The sequence below is a fragment of the Nerophis lumbriciformis genome, linkage group LG21 (assembly GCF_033978685.3).
Source record: "Nerophis lumbriciformis linkage group LG21, RoL_Nlum_v2.1, whole genome shotgun sequence".
In the NCBI taxonomy this organism is placed as follows: domain Eukaryota; kingdom Metazoa; phylum Chordata; class Actinopteri; order Syngnathiformes; family Syngnathidae; genus Nerophis; species Nerophis lumbriciformis.
The window spans coordinates 16,765,328-16,777,828 of record NC_084568.2 but is presented as its reverse complement, the minus strand read 5'-3'; the positions used below and the strand labels follow the sequence as shown (position 1 = coordinate 16,777,828).

Genomic DNA, 12,501 nt, shown 5'->3' with positions numbered 1-12,501 from the left:
AATGCACTGCAAAGACAAGATATTTAACGTTCAAACTGGTAAACTTTGTTATTTTTGGCAAATATTAGCTCATTTAGAATTTGATGCCTGCAATATGTTTAAAAAAAGCTGGCACAAGTAGCAAAAAAGACTGAGAAAGTTGAGGAATGCTCATCAAACACTTATTTGGAACAACAAAAAGGTTCAGAGAATCTGGAGAAATCACTGCACGCAAGATGCAAGGCCGAAAATCAAGATTCAATGCCCGTGACCTTCGATCCCTCAGGCGGTACTGCATCAAAACCTGACATCAGTGTGAAAAGGATATCACCACATGGGCTTAGGAACACTTCAGAAAACCACTGTCAGTAACTACAGTTCATCGCTAGATCTGTAAGTGCAAGTTAAAACTCTACTATGCAAAGCGAAAGCCATTTATCAACAACACCCCGAAACGCCGCCGGCGTCGCTGGGCCCGAGCTCATCTAAGATGGACTGATGCAAAGTGGAAAAGTGTTCTGTGGTCTGACGAGTCCACATTTGAAATTGTTTTTGGAAACTGTGGATGTTGTGTCCTCCAGACCAAAGAGAAAAAGAACCATACTTTTTTAAATTAATCTCAGTCTCTTTTTATTAATATGTACATCTTCTATTGATACACCTCAAAATATTATGTTCTTTTCATTTGTGAAGCAAATAATCAGTTTCCTCTTTATCCAGTTTTTGCCTATATTTTTATTAAACGAGATCTACTTTCAGGTTATCGCATGCGCGGTGAGACTGGCGCATGCGTGACACGAAGGGTCCCCCCCGGTGGCAGACACCGACTCGTGGCACAATGAAAAAAAGCCCACTTTGATCCTCGAATTGACTGTAGGTTTATTCAAGCCACTGAATAGAATTATATACATTCATTTATTTCTAGCAGCTCTAGTGTTTTATCAATAAATGTATGAGGATGTCACAGAGGGTTTCTGTGTAAACCCATTAGAAATGCTGTGTTCAGTATTTTATGATGTAATTTGATCTTAAATCAATAGATTCTGCAAGTAGGACACAGTTTTATTTCATCAAAAAGGCAATAATAATGATTTGTCGCTCATCATTGTGCCCAATTGGTTGCATGCAGAACAGGGGTATATCATAGCTCAGTAACCAGAGCGGAAAAAAGCTGACATGGCATTTTAACATTTAATAACCAATAGGGATGGAAAAATATAACGTATATATACATACATATATATATATATATATATATATATATATATATATATATATATATATATATGTATATATATATATACACACACACAGTATACAGTTTGTATACTGTATATTTATATAAGAATATTTTGTTGGCAGTCTAAAAGTAACATGTCTCCCTTTACCTGTTATTTTTGCAATTTTATGCATGTATATGTATAAGAAATAAAAATGGCAAATCGAATTGCAATCGCAATTTTGGAGAAAAAAAAAAAATCCCAATTAGGTTTTTTCTCAAAATCGTGCAACCCCATTCCTCAGTGTAAATAATTAAAGATTTCATAAGTCAAGCAATGCTTATGAAACCAACTAAATTGCCTACCAACATTACAATGGGTGTTTGTTTTTTTTACAATATTCTGCTATTCTGTACTGCTAAAAAAATCATCAAAGGACAGAAACATAAATGTTTAAGATGTGTTTGTTTTGTTGACCCTGATGCAAGACAACATGCACTGTACTAGTGTCAAAAGAAGTGTGCTGTAAATCAGAGGTCCCCAACCACGGGTCCGCGGCCCGCTACCGGTCCGTGGATCGATTGGTACCGGGCCGCACAAGAAATTTAAAAAAAATAAAAATAAAAAATAAAAAATATTATTTATTTTTCTTTTTTATTAAATCAACATAAAAAACACAAGATACACTTACAATTAGTGCACCAACCCAAAAAACCTCCCTCCCCCATGTACACTCATTCACACTCATTTGCACAAAAGGGTTTTTTCTTTCTGTTGTTAATATTTCTGGTTCCTACATTATATATCAATATATATCAATACAGTCTGCAGGGATACAGTCCATAAGCACTTTGATTGTATTTCTTTATGACAAAAATAAATAAATAGCATACTCCCCCCCCCCCCAAAAAAATTTTCAAGCGTTGACCGGTCCGCAGCTACAAAAAGGTTGGGGACCACTGCTGTAAATGACATCAAACTTATTTTCCCCACCAAGGGTCACATACTAATAAAAAAATAACAGAATCAAAGGATGATGAGACCATAAAACCGACAGGTACATTTGCTAAGAAGTCAAAATACAGCTGACATGTCAGCTATGTTTAATTATTATTACCAACTTCTCTTTTTCACAAATACATAATCATGTAAAAACTGTGGGGTAGCCAGTATGATGCTAATGTTTGGATTACATTCATCCCTCGCCTCATCCATCCATCCGTTTTCTGCCGCTTGTCTCTCTCTGAGTTGCGGGTGTTACTGGGGCCTATCCCAGCTGCATTAGGTAGGGCGTTAGGCGGGGGACACCCTGGACAAGTTGCCACCTCATTGCAGGGCCAACACAGATAGACATTGCGCTTCCAATATTGCGGCTTCCCCACATTTTGGATGTTGTGGGAATAGTTTTGAATTTTTTTAGGTATATGCTACATTTTTTTTGTCCTAAATTAAGCATGTTCAAGCATGAACATGTCTAATAAAACCAAAAGTATTAATGGTTAGTAGTATTGGGCACTAGCGAAGACAAAACAAATCAGCACACTCTGTTCAGTATCGTGGCCACTGATTGGATCAGCCTCACGCAGCATTACTATATGGGATTAAAGGAGTGTAAAGGTGACTAAACTGTGTTAATTAATGTCTGTAGGGCTCTATATATATATATATATATATATATATATATATATATATATATATATATATATATATATATATATATATATATATATATATACACATATATATACACACACACACACACACACACATATTTATATTAGGGATGTCACGGTATGAACATTTCTTATCACAGTTATTGTGACCAAAATGATCACAGTTATTATTATCACAGTAACTTTAATTGTGCTCAAAATTTTCAAAAACTGCCTATACTGAAATTCTTTAACCAACTTTTTTTTTTTTTTAAACCACAAACACATTCATATGTTTGGTAAAACAGTGTTAGGGTGTGAACGTGACGCCATCATGTAATTTGTAATATCTCATAAAAAATGCTCTAGATTCTAGATGTATATATTTAAAGACAAATATTTGTGTTTTTGTTCATCAATACTATCAACGTGTCAGATTTTGTATTACATGATGCTTTTAGCTCTATTTTTACATTTTAATAGAGAAAGGTATTTTTTAAGTAATGTACACACATGTACATGTACTAATGTGTGTACATGTACATGCTGTAGCTGGACAGATCCATTGAGAGTTTGAGCAGAAATCTGTCAATAGGAATTAATTATACACCATAAAACATTCACAAAATGCTATGTCACATGAATGGTTATCAAAATAATTACTTTGTGGAATGAAAAAAAACACAAGTAAGGTAAAAACATGGTGTTTACTTTTTGATATCAATATAAAACACAAAGCAGTTTGGCTAATGAAGATAAAGTCAAATAAACAAGCTTTGTTCTTCAACAACAACCATGTAATTCAGTGCACATTTTGAATAATTATCCTAATTCTTATTCTTTGTACTTTGTAAACAATTGTAGTTTGAACAGGCTCTTAAACTGGATCATACCAGTACATTGTTTGATTTCTTTGCTTAATCCAGTCCATAATTTAATTCCACATACTGATATGCTAAAGGTTTTAAGTGTTGTACATGCATGTAAGTGTTTTAAATTAGATTTTGATCGAAGATTCCATTTCTCCTCTTTTGTTGACAAGAATTGTTGTACATTATTGGGTAGCAGGTTATAGTTTGCTTTATGAATAATTTCAGCTCTTTGCATATGCACTAAATCATTGATTTTTATTATTTTGGATTTAATAAATAAAGGGTTTGTATGTTCTCTATATTCAACATTATGTAATATTCTCAATCAATCAATCAATGTTTATCTATATAGCCCTAAATCACAAGTGTCTCAAAGGGCTGCACAAGCCACAACGACATCCTCGGTACAGAGCCAACATAAGGGCAAGGAAATTCTGACCTTTTTTGTAATACGGTGAGTGAATGAAGTGTACTTTAGTAATTACTTCCTCATATTTCTACACAATAACTCAGATATAGTCACACGAGCGAGCAGTAGAGAATATGGAGTAATTTTTCTTCTAGAACATTGATTCTCAAACTGTGGTACGTGTACCACTAATGGGACGCGGGCGCCATCTAGTGGTATGCCAGTGTACATGTAATGTTACAGTGGCCAAAAATATTAAACATGTTAAATAAAACCTCTGCCTTGTTTTTAATGAACATACTTGCACCTATACATACATATACATGTACATATATACACATACATATACATACATACACACACATGTACATATACATACATATACGTACATGTACATATACATACACATGTATCCATCCAATCAATTTTCTACCGCTTGTCCCTCTCGAGGTCGCGGGGGTATATATATATATATATATATATATATATATACATATATATATATATATATATATAAATATATATATACATATATATATATATATATATATATATATATATATATATATATATATATATATATATATATATATATACACACACATATGTAGGCCTACTACGCTCTTGTATTTTAATGTTGGTATTATAGTGGTATATGGAGCGCTAAGTGTTTTCTAAGGTGGTACTTGGTGAAAAAAGTTTGAGAACCACTGGTCTAGAACATATTTTATGTGTTTATTATTGAAATATTTCTTGCTACATTATGGTGTACATTTTCATATGAGATTTACAGCTCATTTTATCATTTATTATTACACCCCAAAATTTGATTTATTTTACTCTTTCAATGTTGACTACGTCTATTTGTATTTGTGTTTGACTTTCTCTACTCCTGTTACCGAATAGCATTGGTTGTTGTTGAAGGGAAAAGCGAACGTTGTGATGAGTTTGTGAAAGGAATGCACTGCCGGAGGCTTTAAATGGCCAAAATAGGTAAATATTACATGTTATTATGAATGTGCCCACTACTACATTACATATATACTTACAGCATGTATTTAAAACAATAATGTACAAACCCCGTTTCAATATGAGTTGGGAAATTGTGTTAGATATAAATATAAACGGAATACAATGATTTGCAAATCCTTTTCAACCCATATTCAATTGAATGCACTACAAAGACAAGATATTTGATGTTCAAACTCATAAACTTTATTTTTTTTTGCAAATAATAATTAACTTAGAATTTCATGGCTGCAACACGTGCCAAAGTAGTTGGGAAAGGGCATGTTCACCACTCTGTTACATGGCCTTTCCTTTTAACAACACGCAGTAAACGTTTGGGAACTGAGGAGACACATTTTTTAAGCTTCTCAGGTGGAATTCTTTCCCATTCTTGCTTGATGTACAGCTTAAGTTGTTCAACAGTCCGGGGGTTTCCGTTGTGGTATTTTAGGCTTCATAATGCGCCACACATTTTCAATGGGAGACAGGTCTGGACTACAGGCAGGCCAGTCTAGTACCCGCACTCTTTTACTATGAAGCCACGTTGATGTAACACGTGGCTTGGCATTGTCTTGCTGAAATAAGCAGGGGCGTCCATGGTAACGTTGCTTGGATGGCAACATATGTTGCTCCAAAACCTGTATGTACCTTTCAGCATTAATGGCGCCTTCACAGATGTGTAAGTTACCCATGTCTTGGGCACTAATACACCCCCATACCATCACAGATGCTGGCTTTTCAACTTTGCGCCTATAACAATCCGGATGGTTCTTTTCCTCTTTGGTCTGGAGGACACGACGTCCACAGTTTCCAAAAACAATTTGAAATGTGGACTCGTCAGACCACAGAACACTTTTCCACTTTGTATCAGTTCATCTTAGATGAGCTCAGGCCCAGCGAAGCTGATGGCGTTTCTGGGTGTTGTTGATAAACGGTTTTCGCCTTGCATAGGAGAGTTTTAACTTGCACTTACAGATGTAGCGACCAACTGTAGTTACTGACGGTAGGTTTCTGAAGTGTCCCTGAGCCCATGTGGTGATATCCTTTACACACTGATGTAGCTTGTTGATGCAGTACAGCCTGAGGGATCGAAGGTCACGGGCTTAGCTGCTTACGTGCAGTGATTTCTTCAGATTCTCTGAACCCTTTGATGATATTACGGACCGTAGATGGTGAAATCCCTAAATTCCTTGCAATAGCTGGTTGAGAAAGGTTTTTCTTAAACTGTTCAACAATTTGCTCACACAATTGTTGACAAAGTGGTGACCCTCGCCCCATCCTTGTTTGTGAATGTCTGAGCATTTAATGGAATCTACTTTTATACCCAATCATGGCACCCACCTGTTCCCAATTTGCCTGTTCACCTGTGGGATGTTTCAAATAAGTGTTTGATGAGCATTCCTCAACTTTATCAGTATGTATTGACACCTTTCCCAACTTCTTTGTCACGTGTTGCTGGCATCAAATTCTAAAGTTAATGATTATTTCCAAAAAAAAAAAATGTTTATCAGTTTGAACATCAAATATGTTGTCTTTGTAGCATATTCAACTGAATATGGGTTAAAAATAATTTGCAAATCATTGTATTCCGTTTATATTTACATCTAACACAATTTCCCAACTCATATGGAAACAGGGTTTGTACGTGTTTGGATGTTTTAAGCACTTTTAGGCAGAATAGAGTGACTAAGCGGACTTTTGCTAACATTTAATAACTGGTTAGAAGAGTGCATTAAAAAGACAAATATGTGTGCTTGTCTTGCATAAGGATATGGATTGTGAATGATAGGCAAAAAATTAAAAAAAAGGCCAGTTCCCCTGTAAGCATGTCTGAAACAAACATTTTGAATCACTTAAGACATGGGTTGGCAACTCAAAATGTTGAAAGAGCCATATCAAACTTAGTAAGACAAAAAGTTGCTCGCCAAATACTCTCATCAGTAAAGCACGTTTAATATAAACAGTGGGATTTCTAACAATTAAGTGTCATGTATGTCCTCCTACAGAAACCATATTAAAACAAAAAAAAAAGTTTTACCTCATCTTTTTACATTTTCACACATTTTTTAAAAAGCTCTGGACCTAGACGTTCAGTCCGCGACATACATGGTGGACAATAACTGATACAGTCTGCTTTGCCAGTGCAAATGCATTCGCCGTTTTCCGTAATTTTCTCTCGACGGCCAGTTAATACAAAACACACGCTACATTTTTTATCACATCCACGGGAGCCCGCATTCTCGTTGACTCTCCTTCGACAAATGGAAAAAGTTTTTCGCTAAGTAGAATCACAGCTGACCTGGACATTGGAAAGTTCTCTTGCTGTCTGAGAAGTGTTGTATCCCAAATAGCTGCAATCGCTTTCTTTTAAGGTATTCATGTGTGATTTTCCCAAGTGTCTGTACATGTAGAAGAAGGAGAAACACGGGCATGTCTGGATGACTCGCCTCCATATTTCCAGTGGTTAGCTCCGAGTTTCGAAACCGCTTTATTATGAAGCTGGCTGTGGCGCGTTCTTTCTGACCTCACTTCGTGTGTAGGGCGCGTCTTTCTGGTGTCACTTCCTCTCCGAACTCAGTTTGTAAACAATCAATGAGTCCATACAAAGCTAAGAGCCGGAGATTCAAGAAATACACGGCGCACTTACCCGTGTAAAAAATTATCCAAGGAGGGGGACCTTAAACGATAGTTTAGTGTGGCTAAAACGGGGCTTAGGCTAAATAATTATTTGTTTAAGGGATTATCCGGTTTAGTGTAGACATAGCCTAAAGCAGTGTTTTTCAACCTTTTCTGAGCCAAGGCACATTTTTTTCATTGAAAAAATTCCGAGGCACACCACCAACAGAAAACATAAAAAAATGAAACTCAGCAGCCGATATTGACAATAAAAAGTCGTTCTCGCAATTGTTGGATATGAATTTAAACCATAACCAACCATGCATCACTATAGCTCTTGTCTCAAAGTAGGTGTACTGTCACCACCTGTCACATCACGCCCTGACTTATTATGAAGTTTTTGGTGTTTTCCTGTGTGTAGTGTTTTAGTTCTTGTCTTGCGCTACTATTTTTGGTGGCTTTTCCTGCTGTGTTGGTATTTTCCTGTAGCAGTTTCATTTCTTCCTTGAACGCTATTCCCCGCACCTGCTTTGTTTTCGCAATCAAAACTATTTAAGTTGTGCGGACACTATCCTTCTTTGTGGGGACATTGTTGATTGTCATGTAATTTACGGATGTACTTTGTGGACGCCGTCTGCTCCACAAGTCTTGGCTGTCGTCTCGCATTTTTCTTTTGTTTACTTTGCAGCCAGTTCAGTTTTAGTTTCATTTTGCATAACCATCCCCAAGCTTCAATGGCTTTTCCAAGCAGCACTCGCCTTTTGTTTATTTTTGGTTTAAGCGTTAGATATCTTTTAACCTGCATGCTGCCTCCCGCTGTCGTCTGCATATTGTGATCACGACAAACATCTACAAAGCAATTAGCTACCTGCTGCCACCTACTGATATGGAAGAGTATGACATGGTTGCGCTGCCGAGACAGTGCAGACACTCAACAACGGCACATTTGTGGTGGAGATGTCCGATAATGGCTTTTTTGCCGATATCCGATATTCCGATATTGTCCAACTCTTAATTACCGATTCCGATATCAGCCGATACCGATATATACAGTCGTGGAATTAACACATTATTATGCCTAATTTGGTTGTGATGCCCCGCTGGATGCATTAAACAATGTAACAAGGTTTTCCAAAATAAATCAACTCAAGTTATGGAAAAAAATGCCAACATGGCACTGCCATATTTATTATTGAAGTCACAAAGTGCATTATTTTTTTTAACATGCCTCAAAACAGCAGCTTGGAATTTGGGACATGAGGAGGGTGAGGTGGGCGGAGTTGGGGGGGAGGGGGGGGCTGGGTTGAGGTGGGGGGGAGGGGGTTACGGGGGGGGTGTATATTGTAGCGTCTCGGAAGAGTTAGTGCTGCAAGGGGTTCTGGGTATTTGTTATGTTGTGTTTATGTTGTGTTACGGTGCGGATGTTCTCCCGATATGTGTTTGTCATTCTTGTTTGGTGTGGGTTCACAGTGTGGCGCATATTTGTAACAGTGTTAAAGTCGTTTATACGGCCACCCTCAGTGTGAACTCTATGGCTGTTGACCAAATATGCTTTGCATTCACTTGTGTGTGTGAAAAGCTGTAGATGTTATGTGACTGGGCCGGCACGCAAAGGCAGTGCCTTTAAGGTTTATTGGCGCTCTGTACTTCTCCCTACGTCCGTGTACCACTCCGTACAGCGGCGTTTTAAAAAGTCATACATTTTACTTTTTGAAAACCGATACCGATAATTTCCGATATTACATTTTAAAGCATTTATCGGCCGATAATATCGGACTGCCGATATTATCGGACATCTCTATATTGCGGATTATAATTACTGGTTTGCAAAAAATATTTTTAACCCAATTAGGTGAAATTACATAATCTACCACGACACACCAGACTGTATTTCACAGTGGTTGAAAAACACTGGCCTAAAGAGCCGCATGTGGCTCGAGAGCCGCAGGTTGCTGACCCCCCGACTTAAGTCCATTAGGGATGTCCGATAATGGCTTTTTGCCGATATCCGATATTCCGATATTGACCAAACCCTTAATTACTGATACCGATATAAACCGATACCGATATCAACCGATATCGATATATACAGTCGTGGAATTAACACATTATTATGCCTAATTTGGACAACCAGGTATGGTGAAAATAAGGTCCTTTTTAAAAAAATTAATAAAATAAGATAAATAAATTAAAAACATTTTCTTGAATAAAAAAGAAAGTAAAACAATATAAAAACAGTTACATAGAAACTAGTAATTAATGAAAATTAGTAAAATTAACTGTTAAAGGTTAGTACTATTAGTGGACCAGCAGCACGCACAATCATGTGTGCTTACGGACTGTATCCCTTGCAGACTGTATTGATCTATATTGATGTATAATGTAGGAACCAGAATATTAATAACAGAAAGAAACAACCCCTTTGTGTGAATGAGTGTGAATGAATGTGTAAATGGTGGAGGGAGGTTTTTTGGATTAGTGTACTAATTGTAAGTGTATCTTGTGTTTTTTATGTTGATTTAATAAAAAAATAAATACAAAAATAAAAAACCGATAGTGATAATAAAAAAAACAATACCGATAATTTCCGATGTTACATTTTTTAAAGCATTTATCGGCCGATATTATCAGACATCTCTAAACTCCATCCATCCATTTGCTACCGCTTGTCCCTATCTCAGCTGCATTCGGGCGGAAGGCGGGGTATACACCCTGGACAAGTCGCCACCTCATCACAAGGCCAACTCTCACTACAAAATTCTACTTTCCCACCAAACATATTGCAACAGGGGACTCGACAGAAGGTGAAGCCGCACAAAAGCACATTCACAGCTCTATAGCAGATTGCTGATCAATAATTAATGAACAGCATCAACTCAAACCACCAAGGAAGCTCCATAAATACCTCATAAAGCTTTTAAAGTGAGCTCTACAGTATGTGTGAAAGTACACAACCGCAACTGTAAAGTGTCGTTATTAGCCTAGCACCCGGATGGCGTCATTGTTGCGTACACCCCCGTTAATAATTGACAAAATATGTCATAAAAAAAGGCTACTTTGAGTTGCAGCTGCTCAGTCAGCAACTCAATATGTTTGACACTTTTAACAACTACCGAGTTTATTGAAAATAAAACAGCATAACCGTCGAAATACAATACTTCAAAAAAAAAAAACTCACCTGCTGTGTCGAGGATAATCAACAACAAAAGTCCGAGCAGCGCGCGGACGCCAAGACGCATGTTCATCCTCGTCACTCCAACACCAAACAATTCAAACAAAAAAACGAATCAAAAAGTGGAGTTAATCCCAGTTTCGGTCGATCAAAGTTGCATTTTTTCCGCCAGCGTTGACAGCCACTTCCGGCTTACCTGTGCGGCGGCAGGGGCGTCACGTGGAGGGCGTGGTCCACGCGCTGCGGTGACCTGTTCAAACCTGACAGACGACTGTAGTAGTGCTGTCGTACCGCCGTAGTAAACACACTTGCGTGGAACCCTCACCACGAGTGTCCTACTTTACACGGAAAGTGTTGGCACAAGTGATGTGTCGTCCACTTTAGCACGGCTCTCGGAAGACAACTACTGTAACCGTCTTTTTCTATGATTTTTTTTTTTGTTCTGCCACGGCCGCCCCTGATTGGTCAGATTTTAAAAGTGCCGTTGCTGGGTTACAACCACGTGACCGACAAGCACTTCCGGTTTGGGATGCGGCTACTGTTTCCCCATTACAATATTATAATTATAAAATTATAATTATTAAAACACATCAATATTATTGTATTGTTATTTTATTGTTGCTATATTTAAAGTATTCTAATTGTATACTGATAGTCTGAGTCGTACATGCAATAATAGTTTTTTTTTTGGTTTTTTTTCATTTTATTTTTATTGACATCAAGCATCAGACATTCCTATCCATTACATCATATTCACATACATCATATATCTGTTGTCTGCCCTAAATGTCAAAATATTTTTGTTTACATCCCACCCATAACACCCCCCCACCCAAAAAAAAGAAACAGCAAAAACTAAACAACAAAGTAATATCTACAAATGCATCGATTAAATAAACAAACAAAAAGAAAAAAAAATGAAAATAAATAATAATACATTAATAGTAATAATAATCAGAAATAAAATAAAATATAAACAGATACATATATATATATACACACATACATATATATAAATATATATACATACATACATATACACATATAGGGAGTAATCCTCTTTTTTTAAGCAGTACAATCACTAATCCGAGCATAAAATGGAGAAGACAACTGCCTCTGTTAATTATAAATTGGAAAAATTTACTTCATACTGGGAAAACTGGGTGAACTATGTCACGCCCCATAAGCCTGACTTTAATTTTTGATGCTTGCAAGTGAGCAAATGTTGTTGAGGTCGGCACCTGCCTCTACACGCCACATGGCTGACATTCCTGAATAGAAACATACCTGAGGGCATTATAGGAACACATGCGTATGTTATATTTGTCTTCCTAGCTAGTCTTTTTATTTTATTTATTTTTATTTTGGAATGCTTTTAATGTAATTACTTTGTATTGTTTTTTTTTTTTATGTGCAGCACTCTGGAAACAGTCCTGTTGTTAATAGTGCTGTATAAATAAAAGGGATTGAATTGGATTCGATTATTATAAGTGGTTTCTATGACTTTGAACTAGGGTTGTTCAACTGGCGGCCGGCGAGTTCTGTTCAAAGCTCATGGGGCACTTTTTTGCAG

At 36.9% G+C, this 12,501-nt stretch overlaps 1 protein-coding gene across 4 annotated transcripts in view; it reads right to left on the bottom strand.

Annotated features, from left to right (window-relative positions):
• The window catches only part of cdcp1b (CUB domain containing protein 1b), a 65,005-nt gene that overhangs the window by 35,362 nt on the left and 17,142 nt on the right, over nucleotides 1–12,501 (bottom strand). The window contains exons 1-2 of one of the 4 annotated variants that reach the window (XM_061982803.2): nucleotides 11,125–11,548; nucleotides 10,935–11,009 (exon numbers count right to left, since the gene is read on the bottom strand). The exons of 2 other annotated variants lie outside the window; for them this stretch is intronic. In XM_061982803.2, the coding sequence (XP_061838787.1) occupies nucleotides 10,935–11,001 (67 nt within the window). In that variant the 5' untranslated portion in view covers nucleotides 11,002–11,009; nucleotides 11,125–11,548. Of the gene's footprint in view, nucleotides 1–10,934; nucleotides 11,549–12,501 lie in introns of those variants that run through there. One more of the 4 variants, XM_061982801.2, reaches the window with a different exon arrangement.